Source organism: Callospermophilus lateralis, chromosome 3 (assembly GCF_048772815.1).
Source record: "Callospermophilus lateralis isolate mCalLat2 chromosome 3, mCalLat2.hap1, whole genome shotgun sequence".
NCBI lineage: Eukaryota > Metazoa > Chordata > Mammalia > Rodentia > Sciuridae > Callospermophilus > Callospermophilus lateralis.
In genome coordinates, this window is record NC_135307.1 from 136,494,504 (window position 1) to 136,516,680 (window position 22,177).

The following is a 22,177-nucleotide window of genomic DNA, read 5'->3' on the forward strand; positions in this document are numbered from 1 at the left end:
AAAAACATGTCAAAAAGATCATGCCCCACGATCAAGTGGGATTCATCCCAAGGATGCAAGTTTGGTTTAACATAAGGAAATCAAGAAATGTAATTCATCCCACCAATAGACTTAAAGAATTATATGATCATTTTGATAAATGCAGAAAAAGCATTAAAAAAATACAGCACCCCTTCATGTTCAAAACACTAGAAAAACTAGAGCTATCAGGAACATACCCCAACATTGTAGAAGCTATATATGCTAATCCCAGGCCAACACCATTCTAAATGGAGAAAAATTGAAGGCATTTCCTCTAAAAACTGGAACAAGACAGGGATGCCCTCTTTCACCACTTCTGTTTAACATAATTCTTGAAACTCTAGACAGAGTAATTAGATGAAAAAATTCAAGGGATATGGATAGGAAAAGAATTCAAATTATCACTATTTGCTGACAGTATGATTCTTTACTTAGAAGACCCAAAAATTCCACCAGAAAACTTCTAAAACTAGTAAGTGAATTCAGCAAAGTAGCAAGATATAAAATCAACACTGATATATCAAAGGCATTTCAGTACATCAGTGACAAATCCTCAGAAAGAGAAAGTAGAAAAACTACCCCATTTACAATAGCCTCAAAAAATTAAATAAAATACTTGGGAATGAACTTAATGATAAGAGGTGAAAGACCTCTACAATGAAAACTGCAGAATGCTAAAGAAAGAAATTAAAGAAGACCTTAGAAGATGGAAAGATCTACCTTGTAATTGGATAGACAGAATTAATATTGTAAAAATGACCATTCTACCAAAAGCACTATACAGATTTAATGCAATCCCAATCAAAATCCCAATGACATTCTTCATATAAGTAGAAAAAGCAGTCATAAAATTCATCTGGAAAAACAAGAGACCCAGAATAGACAAAGCAATCTTTATCAAGAAAAGTGAAGCTGGTGGCATCCTATTCCAGACCTAAAACTATACTACAGAGCAATAGTAACAAAAACAGCATGGTATCGGCACCAAAATAGAACTATAGACCAATGGTACAGAATAGAGGACACAAAGACAAACCCACATAAATACAGTTATCTCATATTATTGGACACAAGATAGCCTCTTCAACAAATGGTACTGGGAAAACTGGAAATCTGCATGTAACAAACTGAAATTAAACCTCTACCTCTCACTATGCACAAAACTCAACTCAAAGTGGATCAAGGACCTAGGAATTAAACCAGAGACCCTACACCTAATGGAAGAAAAAGTAGGCCCAAATCTCTATCATATCAGATTAGGCCCCAACTTCCTTAATAAGACTCCTATAGCATAAGAATTAAAACTAAGAATCAATAAATGGGATGGATTCAAATTAGAAAGCTTTTTCTTAGCAAAAGAAATAATCAGTGAGGTTAATAGAGAGCCTACAGAATGGGAACAAATCTTTACCACAAGCATATCAGATAGAGCACTAATCTCTAGGATATATAAAGCACTCAAAAATTTTAACACCAAAAAAAAAACCCAAATAACCCAATAAATAAATGGGCTAAGGAACTGAACAGATACTTCTCAGAAGTGGATATACAATCAATCAAGAAATATATGAAAAAAAGTTCAACATCTCTAGCAATTAGAGAAATGCAAATCAAAACTTTAAGATTTTATCTCACTCCAGTCAGAATGGGAGCTATCAAGAATACAAACAACAATAAGTGTTGGAGAAGATGTGGGGGGAAAAGCACACCCATACAATTCTGGTGGGTCTGCAAATTGGTGCAGCCAATCTGGAAAGCAGTATGAAAATTCCTTGAAAAATTTGGAATGGGACCACCATTTGACCCAGCTATCCCTCTCCCCAGTCTATACTCAAAGGACTTAAAACCATCATACTACAGGGACACAGCCACATCAATGTTTATAACAGTACAATTCACAATAGCTAAACTGTGGAGCCAATGCAGATGCCCTTCAGTAGATGAATGGATAGGGAACCTTTTGTATATACACAATGGAATATTACTCAGCATTGAAAGAGAATAACACCATGACATTTGCAGGTAAATGAATGGAGTTATAGAATGTAATGCTTAGTGAAGTAAGCCAATCCCAAAAAACCAAAGGCTGAATGTTTTCTTTGATATGAGGATGCTGACTCATAATGGGGATGGAGGGGTGGAGCATGGGAGTAATAGAGGAACTTAGATAGGACAAAGGGGAAGGAGAGAAAGGGAGAGGGTATAGGAGTACAAAAGTCAGTGGAATCAGTTAGATATCAATTCCCTAAGTACATATATGAAGAAACAAATGGTGTGAAAATACTTTGTATTCAAACAGTGACTTGAAAAATTGTGCTCTGTATATATGTAATATGAAATGAATTTTATTTTGCTGTCATATATAACAAATTAGAAAAATAAATAATTTAATTAAAATTTTTAAAAGTCCTGCCAGAATTTTGATTGATAAGAAATGTACTGAATGTATAGAAGATTTTTGGAAAAACAACCATCTTAAGAATATTGACATTCCTAATCCATTAATTTGGTATTGCTTTCTATTTATTTAGGTCTCTAATTTTTCTCAACAGAATTTTGCAGTTCTCAGATATAATGCACTTCTCTTTATTAAATCTATTCCTAACTGTCTTAATAGTTTTGATATGATAACTAATAATATGGGATTTTTTTCTTAATCTTATTTTTGGGTTATTCATTGCTTTTATATTAAGTAATGCCAATTTTTACAACAATCATGTATCTTGCTTTTTTGCTAAGTTTGCTCCCTAGTTTCAGTAGTTTATTTTGTAAACTCCTGAAACTTTTCTACATAAAATACTATATTTCCTGTAAGTAAAGATGGTTTTTCTTTTTTCTAATATGATTCTTAATATTTTGCTTGCCTTATTGTGCCATCTAGAATTTCTAGTCCAATGCTGAAGAGAAGTAGCAGGAGAAAATGGTCTTATCTTATTCCAGAACTTATGGAGAAACATTCAGGCCTTTACCATTAAATGCGATGATAGCTATGACATTATTTTTCAGATGCTCAGTTTCGAGTTGAAAAAATTCCCTTTCTATTCCTAGTTTGTTATGGGATTTTATTTTAAATGAATGTTCAGTTATATCAGATGCTTTTTCTGCATATATTGAGATAATGATGTGGGGTTTTGCCACTTGTTTAAGTACCAGGAATACAAGAGTATTTGACTTTTAATTTTATACTAATCTTGTATTCATGAGATATAACTCACTTCATCACAGTGAAGAATAAATTTTACATGCTGCTGAGTTTGATCTGTTAATATTTTGTAGAGAACTTTTGCATAGGTGTTTGTAAGAGATATTATGGTGCAGCCTTCTTTTCTTATGATGTCTTTTTTTGGTTTTGGTATCAGGGTAACAGAGGCCTCATAAAATGAATTGGCAAGTGTTTCTTCTCTATTTTCTGAAAGAATAACTTTTTACAATTAAAAATTATTTCTTAAGTGTTTCATAAAGTTTGCCAACAAAGCCATTTAGGCCTAGGATTTCATTAGAGGACAGATCTTTAATTACTAATTCACTTTATTCCCTTAAAATAGCTTCTCCAATTCTCTGACTTCTTCAGTCAATTTTGGTAGTTTATGTCATGTAAAGAATTTACTCACCTGTTGGCATATAGTTGTTAATAAAATCCTCTTTTTATATTGATGTTCTGTATGATACCCCTTCTCTCATTCTTAATTTTTGTAGTTTGTGTTGTCTTTCTTTCCTTAGTAGTTTTTGCTAAAGTGTTATCATCTTGTTAATCACTTTAAAAAGCAAAACTATGACTATGGTTTTTCTATTGTTTGAATTATTTTTGTTTCATCAATTTTAATTTTGGTCTTTACTTTTTTTTCTTTCTTATGCTTACCTAGGATTTTAATTGCTCTTCTTTTTCTTGATTATAAATGTGAAAGCTAAGATTACAGATTTTAGATCTTTCTATCTTTCTATATAAGCATTCAAACCTATAAATTTTAGATGCATGACACAAAATTAATATATTGTTTTTACTTTTATTTAGTTCAAGATATTTTGTAATTTTCTTTCATATTTCCTATTTGTCCAGTGATTTAATTTAAAGCAAGCTGTTCAATTTCCATATATCCAGTGATATCCCATATTTCTTACTAAAATTGATTTAAAATTTATGTTGTGGCTGGTGAAAATATTTTATGTTTTCATTTTTTAAAGACCTATCAACATTTGTCTTGTAGCCTATAATAGGGTATATCCTGGAGAGTTCTTGATGTGTATTCAAAAAAATATGTCTTCTTTTGTTTTGAGGAAAAGTATTATGCATGTAATGAGTTAGGTCAAGTATTCTCTAGAATTACTAATTTCCTGTTTAGTCAGACTATCACTTATTGAGAGACTAATATTAATATATCCAGCCATTTTTACTGAATTTTTAATATATATTTTTTAATTCTATGTTTGTTTTGTGTTTTGGGGAGTAATATGTACACAGAGATTGATAATTATCATGTTATTCTGATGAACTACTCCTTTCAGTATTATCAATTGCCACTCTTATCCCTAGGAATATTTCTTTTTTTAAGTCTATTTTGTATTATATCAATATAACTACTTCATTTTTGTTATGGTTATACTTTATGTATCTTTTTCCCATCCTTTATATTTTTACTTTTTTGTGTTATGAAACAAAAGCATGTCTCTCTGACTGGGGTTGTACTGGGTTCGATTCTCAGCACAACAAAAAAATAATAAATAAATAAAATAAAGATCCATTGACAACTAAAAAAATATTAAAAATAAAAAAGTATTTCTCTCACAGATAGCATAGAAAACTAAATTTTATTTTTAATAAATCATAAAGCCTCTGCCTTTTGAAAAAAATGTTTTAGCATTTATATTTAATGTAATTGTTTATATATTTCCAAACTTATATCTGCAATTTTGCTACTTATTTTATGTACATATCTATTTATTATTATTATTTTTTTTTTTTTTTGCTTTTCCAATATGGCCTTCTTCTTTAGCCATTATTTCCTCAAATATTTTCTAGGTATATCTTTCACTCTTTTACTGTCTCCTGTTGCATGTTGATTGCTATGTTTGATGTTTTCTTATAGGTTTATAAGACTCTTTCCTTTAATTTAATCTTTTTCCCCCCTCTGTTCTTTGAGTTGAATAAATTTAGATAGACCATCACATTTACTGATTCATTATCCTGGTATCTGCTCATGATTCTATCCAGCAAATTTTTCATGTTTGTTATAGGACTTTCCTTCACTTTTTGTTTCTAATTATCTATTCCTTCTATGTTGAATCATTGTCATCATATTTTGTATTAACCTTGGAATAGTTTTCTTTAATATTTTTATATACTTTAATAGTTATATTGAAATTATTTCTGAGAAATTCAACATCATGGCCCATACAAGTCAACTTCTACCAATAGTACTCTTTCCTGAATATAGATCACACACTCTTCATTCTTTATCAGCCTTGTAATTTTTTATTGGAAAATGGGACATTATATATTATATTTAATAGCACCTCTGGACTATATTTTACTTTTCTAAATGTTATTTTAGAATTTTTTTCACTTTTCTGAATTAATCTGCAGAAGCTTTGTCCTTTTCCTCTTCTGAAGTGAACGTGACTGATGTCTCCTCATGCTTTTTAAAATATTTACTTTTTTCATCTTGTTATCTATGTCTGATAAGCCGAATGATTAGCCAATGATTTGGACAGAAGTTGTACTCAAACATCTTCAGCCAATAAAATTTCCTTCTTTGTTGCTTGATTTGTATTTAGATTGGGAGAACTTTCAAAGTTTGTGGTCAGTTCTCAAGTTACTTTGGATTTTCTATTTCCTGTGCTTTCTTGGGTCTCCCCTGCACAGACACCCATTTTCTTATATGGATGTACAGAGATCTTACATTAGCTTGCTATGGCTCTCTCACTTCAAAAATCTTACCTATGAATTTCTGGAACTCTCTCTCTCTCCCTCTCTCTCTCTCTCTCTCTCTCTCTCTGTATGTGTGTGTGTGTGTGTGTGTGTGTGTGTGTGTGTGTCTATCCTTGCATTGCTAAAACTGCATTTTTTATGATTAAACAAAGAGGGTCAAGAGCAGCCCCAATCCAGAAAGTCACAGACTTCTGCTGCTCTTACATGAAACTCCAGCAAATTTCAAGAACAAATGATTCTCATTTTTTTCTCAGCTTTTGGTTAATTTCTAGAATCTTAAAATGGTTGATTTTGGCAAATTTGTCATTTGTTCTATATGTGTGTTTTATAGAGAGAATTTGCTGACCTACTTATACCAACATAACTAGAAGTAGTTCCATTAAGATAATTAATAAAATTGAATAAATGTTGTAGAGTAAATGTAAAATATAATGGAATATATATAGTATATAATTGTCTCTCCAATACTTCTGCTTAAAGACAAGAAACATGTTTAGAGTTGTTGCATTTTAGATGTCAATGTAGAAAGTCTCTAGGGCTATTGACTCCTGGCAAGTGTCATTACTGTAACATGACATTAACATCTTACACAAACATTCTTCCCTGGGTTTCAGTTTCCTCATCAATAAAATGAGTCCTTGTGATTCTGAAAAGATCCATTTGCAAACAGACACACATACAAAAAAACCATGTTACGCAAATCACCACAATCCAGGCTGTTATTTATAGATCACTGATGTCAGATTGTCAGTGATGGAAGGAGCTACGTATTCGGGACCCGAAAAACAAGATTGTTTAGGTTGAAAGTAAGGGTGGGGGCCAAAACCTTACTCACTTGACTTCTTCCACATATCTAATAGTATCTCATGAACCAACTTCAAAGAACTCTAGAGCATCAATGGAATTAATTTAATAAATTACTTTTAAACTTCGACCCTCTCATTTGACAAGGGAGAAAACTGAGACTCAGGCAGCTGTCGAACTCCAATTAATAGATCATATTAGTATTCAGATGGACTAGTCTTCCTTCTTTCCTTCTTCCCTTTCTTCCTTCCTTTCTTTTATACTGGAAATTTGAACCTAGTGATGGTTTAAAACTGAGCTATACTCCCATCCCTTTTTGCATTTTGTTTTGAGATGGGGTCCAAGTTGCCTTGGTTGGCCTCCAATTTTCAGCCCTCCTGACTCAGCCTTCTCAGTTGCTGGGATAACAGACATGTGCCACCATGCTCAGAAGGATAAATCTTTCAAATAGCATTGCTATTAAATACTACTGTGTTTATCCTCAAGGGCAGAGGTTATGGCATATCTACCTGTCTTGTTATGCCTCACCTATTACCTGACACCATACTAGGCCTCAGAGTATTCATCAAGTTTGTTAATTAAGTAGCATGATCCATTTACTGAAATTGAAGTACAGAGGCTAAGAATCCATACTGTAATTGACAATGATGCTTAGATTCTGCCCATGTCAGCTTTTTAAGGAGATTTCTTAAGTTTCTATTTCTTCAAATCACTGACTGGGTATGGGGAATCATCCATGAACACCGCTACGTTCTCTTGGAAAAGGAGTGGTAAGGGACATACTGACTATATTTCAGATTATACTGTTAGAGGTTTTTGTTATTGTTGTTGTTCAAAGCAAATTATGCCTAAGAGAAATTTTTGTACAGGTTGTCATGAGCTGCTCAAATAAATATTTTGATTTTCTAAACCAGTTTCCTAGGTAAGATTAAGTAGTTAAGCTTCTTGTCACTCTGGTTGAGTCTTAGACCAAAGAGGCCATTGCAGATAAACTGTTGATCCTGCAATAATAGCCCTGGGATAACTGTACTGATCAGCAGCAGCCAATTTCTGATGGGCATAGGTAAAGAAGGGCAGAAGAAATCCAAGGAACAGGGAAAGTATTTCTAGATAAAGAATAGTTTGGTGGACTTTTACCATCTTTAAGACAGCTAATAATTTTGAGTATGAAGCTGTTTCATACACAGTAAATTGCAATATTCGGAACAGATTTAGAAGCAGTAAGCATCACCCTAATTTTCTTCCTTTTCAACATAAATTTGAAACAAAGACCAGTTTTATTTTGCTCAGTTAAAAATGGCTTGTTTTCTTTATCCTGATAATAAAAAGTCCTCCCTTATTTACTCCTCCTTAACTTCCTAGTTGGTTCAGGGTTAAAGCGCTAAACATTGGAACCAGATAAAATAGAATTAGTTTCAATGGATTACTGCTCTGCTTGTTATAGAATACTCATATAGAGAGATGTTGATGTTTTAAGTCCTTTAATTTATTTAGCCCTTCATACTTAGTTAAGGTCCTTTGTATGCAATATCATTGTGTTCCTTCCATAATCTATGTAATAGAGGCAGTATTTTTATTATCTTCATTTTACAGATGACAGAATGGTAGTTCAGAGAGGTAATGTTAATGACTCATAGTCACACAGTTAATAATTGTAAAGTCAGATATTAAATTAAGCTTCCTGTCTCTAATTATCATGACCTTTATTGCACATCATGTCATAGAACACAGAGGCAAAGCAACCAAATAGTAAGCCATTATTCAACACAAGATTCCCACCTTCTTATATTACTACCTCATCATTAAAGAAACCAAAATGACTGTTTAGAAACAAACAAAAAAAATGGGTGGTACACAGGTCACAAAGGTAAGACTGGTCATAAAGTATGTTTTGTCATTTTTCCCCAGTGACTCACCCTGTAGCTGACATCCTCCAAGAGAGTAGATGCACTCACGGTGCAGCCTGCTTGCCACAGGGTCTCCTTGACACTGCAACCATACAGGAACACGTTCTTCTTTTGGGAATGGCCATGGAAATCACAGAAGACCTGCAGCAGCCAAAGGAGAAAATAAATCCAGGTCAGGTTCTCTGGTTTCTTAAATGTTCAAATGTCACCTTGCTTGGGTAGTTACTGTTTACTCAGCAGAAGAGCCATGTGGGGATCCCCGGTGACTTTGGCAAGAGTTACACTGATGGAGTTATCAGGGAAGAATGTAGATTGCAGGGATTTTAGGAAAGTGAGGAAATGGAAGTCATGAATTTTGCTTCTGAGAAATTTCCCTGTGACTGGGAGGAGACAGGGTCAGAGCTCGAAGAGAAAACAGGAACAAGGGCATCTTAAAATATATATGAGAGTTTTAAATAATTTAAAAAGTCAATAGGAGAGATCCATTTTTAAAACCAGGATTAAATATACACAAAGAGAAGTTAATAAATCACTCTTTTTCTCTAGGTTCTGGTGTAGTGCGGAATGACCACTAAGACTCAATGGCTTTCCAAACAAAGGTTTATTTTTTATTCATGTTACAGATCAGCTGTGACACTGCTCTGCATGACTTCATTCTAGGATATAAGCTAAAGGAGAAGCCCTAATTTGGGACATGCTATTTTTGTGGTAGAGTGAACAAAAATGTCAAAGTTAGAATCATGCAATGGTTGTTAAAGCTTTTACTGAACATCATCTCTGCTCACATTCCATCAATCAAAGTCACTCTTGTCATCAAAGCCAATCTTATCATCTTATAGGAGAAATAATTTCCCCTATACAGTAAGAAAAATAATAAAATTTAGAAAGATGACCATAAATTATTTCCAGGTCTGCATACATATGGACCTTGACAATAAACTGTGCTCCATTACCACTAAGAGCTATATGGCATATTTTGGCCAATAATAATGATGCAAGCAGAAGATTATAAAGCACTTGCACTTGGGTTAATTGTCCTGATGTTGCTGGGAACCCTGCAACAATGCCATGTGAACAAGCCCTGGCTAGCCTGCTGGAGAATGAGAGGCATGCTGTCAACATCCACATTTTCCTACCTGATATCAAGCCAACAGCAGACAAGGAAATGAATCCACCTTAGAGTATCCAGCCTCAAGGAAATTATCAAGTTTACCTGGATGACTCTCACTTAGAATCATTAAAAATAATGCATAGATTTTGTTTCAGCCACTAAATTCTCAGGTGGTTTATTAAGCAACAAAAGCTAAGTGCTATGATCATTTTTTGTTTTAGTCTAACTATATATGATCCCCTCCATCCTACAGACAAATGCTCTCATTTCCTCCCTAAGGAAGATACACTGAATGTTCCACCGTATCACAGTATCTGACTTTCAGTACAAGATCTCATTTCAGTCTTTATATTCCAAACATAACTTTTGATCCCTAAACATTAAAGGCAAATCTTTTGCTTTCCAAACACCTACACACGTGGTTGAATAATGAAACAATATCCCCAATAAACACTCATGTTTGGAGGGACTAAATTGGACAGACAGGGAAGTTTATTGTCCAAAACAATTTTGCAGTGCTTCCAGGCAGACTTGGGACGTGCCTAGATCTGCAGGCAGGGCTGGCTAGTTGAGAACTGATTCTGCTCCTATCAGCAGCTCACCAGTAATTTTTTCTCTATAGATCTTTACTCTACCCTTGAGATCTGCTTAGTTTTCCATTTTCCTTCTTGGCCACACATGAAAAAGTTACTGAAGAATACAGCCCCTCTTGAGTTCAAGCACTGAGCTTTTCTGATTCCTGATGTGGAAAAGTTTGAGGGTCCAAAGATCATTTTGGTTTCAAAAAGCCACAGTCTCTTTGAATCAATGCACTTGGAAAGCACTAAGAAATAAAACACATGAAGGCAAAATAGTTTCCCTTCATTATTGGTTTTAATTTCTTTAAAACATAATGGATGGTCTAAAGCAGAGTGGCAACAATGCAGAGAATGGTCATAGCGTATAAAAAATAAATGTATTAAAATAAATAGCAGAAAATATAAAGTGGATATATACTGCTACAAAGTCTTTATAGTATAAATGAAGCAGTATATTATCTGAAGGTAGACTCTGTTTAATTAAAGATGGGTATTATAAATAATAGAGTGAACAATAAAATGTTTCTAAAGAACATAAGTACTAGTTCACGCATAGATAAATTTGATTAATAAAAATTCTCAAGTAATACAAGAGAAATTGTAATAGACAATGCTAAAAATAAATTAAACTTATAAAAATAGCTAGCAAAATTATAAATCCCAGTTTCAACATATCACATGTTTCATTCAATGTTAATGGTCAAAATGTACTAACTAAAAGGCAAAGAATGTCAGATTGGATACAAAAGCAATATCAAACATATTCCTTCTATGGGAAATCCATCTTAAATGTAAGATTAATGGATGAGTTAAAAGTAAAAATATATACTATGCAAACAATGAACAAAAGAAAGTTGGAATAGCTACATTAATTATCAGTGAAAGTAGATGCTTGAATAAGAAGTATTATCTGGGATAAAGAGGGTTGTGATAATTTATGTATTAATCTTATCTTTGATGGTTAAGTGCTACCATTTGGCCTCTTTTACTCAGAGATTCCATACTGTATATGAAAATCAAAGATCTTTTCTTAGCCAGGCACAGTAGTGCACACCTGTTATCCCAGTGGCTCAGGAGGCTGAAGCACGAGGATCACGAGTTCAAAGCCAGCCTCAGCAAAAGCAAACTGCTAAGCAACTCAGTGAGACTCCTGTCCCCAAATAAAATACAAAATAGGGCTGGGGATGTGACTTGGTGGCCAAGCACCCCTGAGCTCAATCCCTGGTACCCAAAAAGACCTCGTCTCAAAGGTAGCATCTCTCTTGCCTTCAAAGATAACTACAGAGTTTTTCATGGATGGAGATGCTCTGCTCACTTGTGTATTTTCACTATCTTGGTAGATAGAGTTATCTTTCAAGCCCTCTGAAAGAAGAAAGGTGGGTGGGCAGGTCTTACAATATAAACTCAGTACCTATCACCAGCTCCCTAAAACTTTGGTTGCCTGCTCCCATTATTCCAGGGAGCTCCAGCATCTCAACCTGACTGAATGTAGGCTACTGTCAAGCACAATATTCAGTCAAGCAACAAATTGAGCTGTTAGATCCACCACTAGCTGTTCAAGTTGACAGATTAACTCTAAATTGCGTATTCATACCGATGAAGGCAGTCAATATTCAGCAGTCTGTTCTGCCCTTGTTAGTAAAGTACCCTTAGAATCCATTTGTACATACATTGCCATGTTTCTGATGATGTGTTTTCAAAAGCTTATAATTCTTTTGGTATGCAAGTTATTTCCTCCTAGGTCATAGTGAGTACTTATTTCTAGTTTTATGCTGATATTGGGCCCTAGTTAATTAACTCAGAGCAGTAAAGTAGAGTAGGTGTGATAGGTCTTAAAAGAAATATTTTCTATCAAAGCATCTGCCTCAGGTGAAGTTATCTCAGGATTTTTCAGGAAAGGGAATAGTCTCCCCTTTTGCCATTTCCACTGATTAATGAGGCTTTCATAATATTCTAGTCTGGACTCTAGAGCAATGGGTCTCAAACAGTAATAGTCATCCGAGAGCCTGGAAGCATTGTTAAAGCAGATCACTGAACTGAGCACTGAACTGAACCCAGCAATTCTGTGATTCAAGTAAGTCTGAGGCAAGCCCAAGAATCCACATTTCTAACAGGTTCCCAGGTGATGTTGGTAGCCCTGGTCTCAGAACCATCCTTTGAAAACTCCTGGTCTACAGGAACCAATAAAATAGTTTGAGGTTTAATCCTCTACCATCCTGAAATTTCACCAACCTTGATTTCTTATACCTCAGTTCCTCTTTGTGAATAAATACCCAACATTCTTAAGAAAAGTATGCAAACAAATTCAGATTGTGTCTTAGCAACAGATTTCTCAATAAAGCTGAAGTTTTGCCGACTTGGCGACAGGCAAGACTTAAATGCTGAATTCAACTGGAAAAAAAGAGCTTTTATTTATTTATTTATTTTTTAAAGATCCTTACAGACTTGGAAAGCTAAGGTAAATGACAAATTGTAGACCTATTCACCTGGGGAATGAGCACTGCTAAGCCCTACGAGTTCTAGTGGCCTCTGAGGGTGCAGAATGAAGGAGAAGGAGAATTGTTCTGCTTGTTGCTCCAATGACATCCCTAAAAATAAATGCCTGTTAATTATAAGAAACATGTGTTCCTCCAAATTGCAGGGGGCAATTACAAGACAAATTATCACGTTATTCCAGTTGAGGAAGCTATTTCTTTTCTACTGAAAGATAAAATACTGATATGTTCTTCCAGTAAATTTCTGCATCAGGTTAATAGAAAATGTGCCTGGTAAGGGCTCTCTAATATCTACAGGTTAATCAATAGTCCCAACGTGTTTACTTGTCAATTATTTCAACTAATATTCCCTGTGAGTTGCTATATGGCAGGAGAAATTAAAGTTTTAATATAACACAATCCTGCCCTCCATAGCAACAATAATGATAATTAATTCACTGAAGATTTATAAACTTCCAGATATTGTGCTTAAAACCTAAGAAAAATATAACCCAGTAATTATGCAATAGTAAAAACTTAAATGATGGATGTTATATAAATTGTTTTACATATAATAATATAGATTATGCTGTGATGAAGTAGATGTCCCCATTTTGTAGTTAAGAACAACAAATTTTAGATAAAATAATAACTTTCCCAAGCTTGCACTGCTATCAAGTGTGCTATTAAATTTTTGAACTTCAATTTGCCCTAATTCAGAGGCAATGTTTTAAAATATTTTTCTGTATTGCCTCATCCAGGAGCTTTGTTGGGATAATCCAGCAAGCCAACAAATGGTTGTATGTAAAGCAAGTGGAGAGCTAACGTCGAGATAAGCATGGGCATCTCTGGGAGTTCAATTAAGGACATGTTGCATACATCTGAGGGGCAGTGTTCACACTGCACATCAAATGAATGGCATCCCAAAGGCGTATGCTGTCCTGGTCCTGGGATTGATAAGGGTGTTATATCAAAGATGAATATTACCAAGTAAATGGAAAATGGGGGAAATGAGCTATGTATTTGAGGAACTGCAATAATTCAAGATACAGAGCATACAATAAAAGAAGATAGGCTCTTAAGTATATAAGTAGTAGGCAGACCATTAATACACTGGTATGCCATTCTGTAGGTGCTGAAGAAGCCTTTGAGCATGGAGGAGAAAAAACTCAGATCATTAGATCAGGAGTGTTAGGAATGAACTGGAGGGACTGAGGCCAGACAAGAGATGGCAAAAGCCTTGCTTAAGGTAGTAGAGAAAATATGTACAGAAAGGACATTTTATGAGAGCAAAGAGTAAAATCTGCAGGATTTGGAGACTGGATGGATTAGAGGCTAAGGAGGAAGAGGTTAAGAATAATACCTGGATTTCAGGATTAAATGAATAGGCAAAGATCATGCTTTTCCCCAGGCAAGGACATAGTAATAGATGCAGATTTAAATGTGTTTTGTAGCTTAATTTGGTTTTGTTTGAGCAGGAGTACTTAGCTTCTGATCCATGGCTAAACTGATTCCCCTTTCTGTGTCTCACTTTACTCATCAGCCAAGTATATGGTTGGATTGTATTATGGTTTTGAAACCAAGCTCTTATACATCTTCCTAAGACCTTTTTATGGAATTCTTCTCTGAGCTAAATTGCAAGGTTAATTTAATTCATGCAAACATGAGTTCCGTCATTTCTTACTCAACCAAGAATGTGATCAGGACCACATCGCTATGGTCTTCATCCTTCATCCTTCCTCTGCCTCAATTGATCTCATTCTGAATCTTCTGCAATTTAAGTGAGCCCCTTGTTCAAGAGGTTACTCCATCCTATTTCAAACCACTCCTTCGGTGGTCTCCTGCTCCCCATGGATCACCTATCCCTGATTGTGTTTACTGCTCTGCTTTGCCAGCTATGCACTGCTGTGCTTTCCATTCCTGACATCTGGGTCTCATTCCTCTTGCCCAGCAGCAAGACCACTACATTATTTATACCATTGTCATGGGAAAATGAAGACAAGGCTGGAGCTGAGAGGAGACAAATTCCTTAGAAAATGGTGGCAACCTAAAAAAGCAACACTTTCAATTAAACCAAACAAGGCTTATTTAAAAGCCCTGAAGATTCCACTTGTGCACAATACTGTGCAGACAGCATTTGGTCCAAGTTTCTGAAGGGGGTAAACATCTCTATGAGATGAGAGAATGATATTGGTGATATGTTCAATTGCCTTCAAAGAGCCCACTTTACAAGATTCTATTTCCCAGTTATTTTGTCAACTGCCACAAAGTTGTCCCTAGGTATCTGCAAGGTATGGGTTCCAGGACTCCCAATAGATACCAAAATCCATGAATACTCAAGTTCCTTATATAAAATAGCACAGTATTTGCATATAACCTGTAAATATTCTCTTGAATATTTTAAATCATTTCTAGATTACTTTTAATATCTAAATACAATGTAAATACTTCATAAATATTCATTATACTACATATTGAATTGTTTAGGGAATGATGACAAGAAAAAATCTATACATGTTCAGTACAGATGCAATTTTTCTTCTGAATATTTTCAACCCACAGTTGGTTGAATCTGTGGATGTGAAACACAGGGATATAGAGAGCCAATTATATTCTCACCTTGGTAAAATGTTTCATCTGAGTTATTAGCAACATCTAGTCATAGGTGAGGTTAACCACAAGAGACACATGTAGAGTTTATGCTTACAAGTACCTGAAAGGGGTTTTAATGATCTATTCCCTTTCCCCCAAAAAGAGTCTTTCACTTAAATTGGGCCATGTGGACCAAAGTTCTAACATAGTCTTAGAAAAGAATATTATATTTTTAAATTAAATATTATACTTTTATATTAAACTCAGCAAAGTGAGCCAATAATTAGTTTATGAGACTGCTCACAGTGAAAACCTTGATTATATACTATAAAATGGTAGAGGAGGTTTTCTGCCATCCCAGGTTTGTATGTTATAATGTCTTTCTTTCCAAAATATTTCAATAACATTGAAAAAGCTCATGTAAACTAATACAAAAAAAACATAGTCTAACAGGTGGCTTTGCTTTATATCTAATACTCTTCTGGTAAGTCATAATAATTTTAACACTTGCTATTTATTTAGATGTCCGTGATGTGCCAGCACCATGCTAAGATTTTACACACATCTATAATTGCTAATTAAAAGTCTTGAAAGGAAAATACTATGCAAGTTTTTCAGCTGACATTCAACCTCTTCTAAGGTTAAAGGAAGTTAAGCAACTTACCCTTGGCTGCTCATTAAAAAGAGACATGTTAAATCTCAAACTCTGATCAATTGGGGTTCAAAAATTTCCCCAAATAAAACATTGACTCCACAATAAAGAGCTATATTTCAAGTTATCAATACAATTAAGAGTGAGCTGCTGGCTTAGCCTGAGTAGCTGTTTTCTGCTCTCCATCTCTGCCTGGCCAGCCGTCTATGAGAAGTAAGCTCAACACTCTAGAGAGCAATGTACATTGAGCGGCTGGCAGGTACCACAAGAGTGAAAAGAGTTTCCTTGCTCCATTTACAGACATTGAAGCTGAGAAGCAGCAGCCTGGATGCCACCAGAAGACATCATCCTGCAACCTGCTCAGTGGCAGGTACCGTAGCCCTCAAGTAGAAGGATTAAACTATCATTTTGTATGCCAAGTCCTATCAGTACAGATGGGTTATTGGGAACCTCTGTTTTTACCAGAAGAAAAAATGTAGACTATTCTTTTCAAAATATAATAGTTCTCCAAGTTGTGAAAGTGAATTCTCAGGCTAGGGGAGTGTGAATTTCACTCACCACCAGACCTACCCTGCTAGGAAAGGAGACTTACCTCAGCTTCCCGATTTGTATTCCTATCTTTGAGAACTGTTGGTTGTCTTGATGTTTCGTGCTTTGCTCTGGACAACTCTTACTTTATGGTATCAGAACTATGAGCCCCATGGGCAACACCACTGGCCAGGATCATTGCTACTTGCTCTACTCATTAATCAGTTCTCCTGGGATGTACATGTTAGGCAGACAAAGTACCTCTAGGTCCTCTCCAAGTCTATGTCTGAATCCTGTTTTGACTTCTGGCCCTCCCTAATAGAGAACAGCCTCATGGAAAGCTAGCTTCCTTAGCCTGATCTCCAAACATCTCTTTCCTCCTTCCTCCTTTTCCCACTCCTCACACCCTGCTTTTCTCCCAGCTCTGGCGAGAGGCACTTTCACTAAAAGCTGAAGGGAAACACTGATCCAGGAAACTCCCCTCATTTTCCCCTTTACGTCATCTTCTCACCTCATTCCATCCCATGAAAAATGAAAAATACGAAATTTGTTTAAACCTCTTTGAAAAATCTAAATGGCCTTCCCTGTAGTATGTGGAAGACACCAGACCTCCAGCCCCTGTGATACAGAGAAGGTACATTGAGGATACTAAGTGAGGGAAAATGAAGAGTGCCCTTTGTTTTTCAACATATCTTTATTCAAAAATGTTTAGCAATTGACTTAAATTATCTGTGTCCGTAAAATACATATACCCAAATGTGGATTTTGATATATTGTTTACTGTTACCTCTAATAGCATACAAACAATTGCAAATAAATATATAGAGTCAAATTTTATTCATTTATTTATTTCCACTCCAAAAAACAAACAGACACACACACACACACACACACACACAAATTCTAGATTTAGTCCCTTAGCACAAGGCATTGAAAATAAGCAAAAATAACCTTTGTCCTTCTACCACTTCTGAGGAATATGGCACAGATAAAATAAACTATGAGCCAGAGCATTCTGAAACTATTGGAGACAAGGGTTTATGAAGGGAAACACCATCCACTTTCCCCTTCTTCTTCTGTGTCTCTTTTAAAAAGAAGCTGATTATACTAAAAACACATGCCAGAGGGATAAAAGAAGACCAGGAAAATAACTTAAGTTAGCTAAAAATTCCATTTCAACGGACCCTAGAAAAAAGAAAAGAAAAAATACGCTAGCCCCTTCCCATGGCAGAAGGCAGCCCAGTTCCTGTGCATTGTAAACGGAAATCAATGAGCTCTTCAAAGCTCACTGAAATCCTTTTACCAACACACACTCACATAGCCAGAGCCCAGAGGGTGAGAATCAATACCTCTCCTAACTCTGAAGCGCCAATTCTTCACAGCAGCCCAAGGGCCAGGCCAGCTGCAACATGGCAGCTCAGAAGAGGCTGTCCACCTGGCTCCCTGGGAGCTCACTCTAACCTAAGAGCTTTCTTCCACTACCAAAGCTTTTCTTGACTGCCTCCTTGGCCAAGGACCTCCTGACCCTTAATGGAGAGCTGCACAAAGAAGAATGGGTTCAATGCCTCCCATGAGCTGACTGCACAGCTTGTCTTTACCTCTGGGATTCCCTGTTGGCAGGCTTTATCTCTTGACTTGGTTTTGCTGACTTCTAAACACATCTTCTTCTACAGTGTTTCTATTCAGTTTTGGCAAAGATGTATTCTTTCACTTGACTTGCAGCACTCTACTTTGTTCTCTCTTATTTTGGGCAGTCTCTGTGTCTCCTAGTTGCATTTTAAAGCTCTGTAATCCTGTATTTGTTTATTGTTAACATTTTTTGAATTTCATAAATGTATATCTACAGTAAAAAGCACAGGTCCTGAATACATAGAAGTGACTACCCACATTCATGATATAGAATGTGTCCACTAATCTAAACATTCCCTCCTAACTCTGGTATTCAGTATCCTTCCTTAGAGGCAAAAACTGTTCTAATTTCTACCTTCAAAAATTACTTTTACTGATTTTAAACTTCAAGTACAGAATGTGTAGTCATTAGTGTCCAATTTCTTTCACTCAACATAATGTTCCTGAAATCCAGTCATGTTTGGAGTATATCAGTAGTTCAGATTTTTTATTTTGTTTTGGTTACTGAATAATATTCCAGTGTATGAATATAATTAAAATTTGCTGTGTTCAGGCTTTTGCATCCAAAATCCAGACTAGGTAGCAAACAGAAAGAGCAAAAATCTGGGTTCAAGAAAATTAAAAAAAAACATTACAAAAAGGTCTGGAGATTTCAGATAATTTTTTGCGATCGGTCAAGTGAAAAGCTTCTTTCCTTTACCCTACGCGGTGACTCCATGAATAGAAAACTCACCATGTCTCCAATTTTACAAGGCAGAAGACCAAAGAGCTCAGTGATGGCTAAATACCTTTTGAAGAAAGAATATTTCTCTGCTTTACTAGGTCTTTACCAGGGGAAATTCTTTCTTTTACTTCAAGTTAAGCTCAAATGGTGGTACCTACAGTCTCTAGCTTTGCTATGGCCCTGAGAGAAAATGACTCAACCCTTCATTTGTGTTCCAACAATACCTTGCATGGGCCTTTGTCTGCACCCTGTAGTATCATATTAGTATATTTGAAGAAATGAGTCCACTTTCTTTCAAAGTTAACTGTGTTCCCGTAAGAATAGGACAGACTTTTCCTTTTAAATTGGCTTTGTATCCCTGTCCCCTAGTATAATGATTACACATCTATGGTGTAAATGAATGGACAAATGAGTGATTGTCCAGATGAGGGGGTGGATGGATGGATGACAGATGAATGCATGCATGGACAGATGGATAGGCTGATGGATGGGTGGATGGATGGATGATGGATACATGGATAGAAGGACGGATGGGTGGATAGATGAAATAATTATGAATATTACCATGTTGCCTATAAACGCAATGATTTGTCTAATCTTTAGTAATCCCAAGAACTATCAGGGTACTGTTTTCTCTCACTTCCCCACATTCTCATTGATCCTGGGAGCTCATATTAATCCACCCACAAATAGGTAAATGCCTGAGTAGCATCTGGAATAGCTAGAACTTCTGAGCTACCATAAATGGCTTCCTAGTGACTCAGATGTTGGGCAGTGTTGCCATTAATCTCTCACATTAAAGATCAAGAGTTAATCTGGACCCAGTGGAAGTCTTCCCTGTAAAGGACAGACTCTGGAGTAAGTGGCAGTGTTTTTTTCTGCCAGCAGGAGGCTGGTTAAATATAGCCTTGCAGGTAACTAAAGGGTGATGTTGAGCCCATTAGAGAGCTTTGTAACACAGTGAATAGCATTTAGTCCTCAGCTGTTTCTCACCCACCTCTCAGATGGTCCCAGCAGGAAACAAGTCTGTGGCTGTCATGTTTATAGCTAATTAATGTTTATTTATATTTTTAAACAAGCCTTTCACCTGTCATGCTTTAAAATGAATGTTCTGCTCTTCAATTAGAGATTGTCAGAGCAGAAAGGAATCCTGTTTTGTTGTGTGTTTAATGTGTGTGCATTTAGATGTGCATCAGATACAGAGCTTTTTCCTTCTAAATCTCTCTCTTCTCCTGTAGGCTAAAGCTTCCTACTCAGAGAGATACCCTTCAGGTTTCAACCATGAGATTTGTGCCCCTCCGTGCAGGCCAGGAGCTTACTTTGAGAGGGTCAAGAGCAGAGATTATAATGTCTTCTAAGATGCAGGCTTGGGGGATGTCAGCACAGTGATATTGTAATTTAACCACCATAGAACCAGGATTCTTAAAGGGAAAGAAAGACTTTATTCTCTATGTTAAAAAAAAAAAAAGGCTAACTCAGCAAGCTGGGGATATTCAAACCCTATATGTTTCAAAGAGCTGCCTCTTCACTGGCTCTTGGGAAATAAACTTCACACCCTTGGAATATTCTGCTGGATCAGAGTGTTTCTCTTTAGCTAGAGACCTGGGCCATGCCATATAGTCACTGCCAACAAAGTAATTTATGGTGGAGGTTTGGTGCTATCCATGTGATCTCTGTGCAGGGGGACTAAATAACTAAGATCAGCCATATGAAGCACTCCATGGTTACACAACTTACCATCACTAAAATATGTAGACATATTCATGGGCTACAGTGTGATATTTCAAGTATATGGTGTGTACTAATCAAATCTGAATAATTAACATTTCCATCTCCTTATCATTAAATTGTTTTTATAGACTTCAAGCTCCCCTCATCTAGTTACCCATAAAATATATAGTAAGTTATTATGAACTGCTATTATCCCACTGTGATGTAGAACATTAGACTTTATTACTTTTATCCTGCCATAATTTGGTACCCATTACCCTATCTCCCTCTATCTCTTCTCACCACACCTCCCAGCCACTGTTAATCATTATTCTACATTCAGATAGACTGTTTTGGCGTCCATATATGAAACAGAACTTGAGGCATTTGTCTTGCTATGTCTATGTGATAATTTCTTTTTTAAAGTTTGAGATGGGAATGCGAACTATCCAGATTGGATCATTGCATATTATATAATGTATTAAATTATCACACTATACCACTTAAATAGGTACAATTAAAATCATAAATTAAAACAAAACAAAACAAAAAATTCCTTGGGAGCCAAGACCGAGTTGAGCTTTCCTGGTTGGTAATTACACTGCTGCTGGAGAACTGAGCACTTCTCAGTTCTGGAGAAAATACCTTGAAATCTTCTCAGTCTCCTCTGGACCCTGCCATGTATGTGTTTTACCTTTGCTGATTTAAATCTGCACCCTTTCTGTAATAAACGGTAGTATTAGTACAACAGCCCTTCTGAGTTCTGTGAGTCTTTCTAGGGAATTGCTGAACCTGGGAATAATCTTGGTCACCCCGAATATGCTCTGACAAAGAGTAGGTAATGAAGAAAGGTGAGGTTGCAGGATGGAAATGCATACAAGGACTGAACTCTAATGCTGCCACATTCAATACTTCAGGAAAATCACTTTACCTGTTAATCTCTTTTGAGATTTAAATAAGGGTCTATGATACACACACACACACATAAATATATATGGCACCATTTGGATTACATAGTAGATGTTTAAAAACTGGATAATGATACAGATGATTAAGTTGGACATTCTCTGGTGTGTCCACTCTGTAAGTTTCTTAGGTTAGGTAAGGACTCTAAATTTGAACATATGCCCCACTATACTTTCATGAACAAGTATTTTTCATAGTTCATAGTCAATAAATGAGCATTTCCATATGTTATTTGACTGCCATTTCCTCTTTCTTATTTTAAGTCTAGTTTCTAATAGTCTGTTTGTCATCAATTACATAGTGCTAGAAGCTTGGAAGAAAAGTCTAGCTCTGAAAGTACTTAAAACAGTGTCAGAATCATCATAAGTGCTAGAATTTTGTAGTATTAGTTGAACAAGAATATGGACACCTAGAAGATTTTCTCCAAATACTACCTCATAATATGCACATTTTATTTCTTCTTCAATAACTGGGGGGAAATAGCAGGAAAGTCAAGACCCAGGAAATGGAATGGAATATAATGTCTTAACCAGTTTTTAATCAATGAGTATGGCA

At 35.7% G+C, this 22,177-nt stretch overlaps 1 protein-coding gene across 1 annotated transcript in view; it reads right to left on the reverse strand.

Moving 5' to 3' along the window:
* Agbl1 (AGBL carboxypeptidase 1) overlaps positions 1-22,177 on the reverse strand; it is a 762,772-nt gene that overhangs the window by 337,916 nt on the left and 402,679 nt on the right. Inside the window, exon 20 of the mRNA XM_076851383.2 lies at positions 8,668-8,799. Coding sequence (XP_076707498.2) covers positions 8,668-8,799 — 132 coding nt within the window. The remainder of the gene's footprint in view (positions 1-8,667; positions 8,800-22,177) is intronic.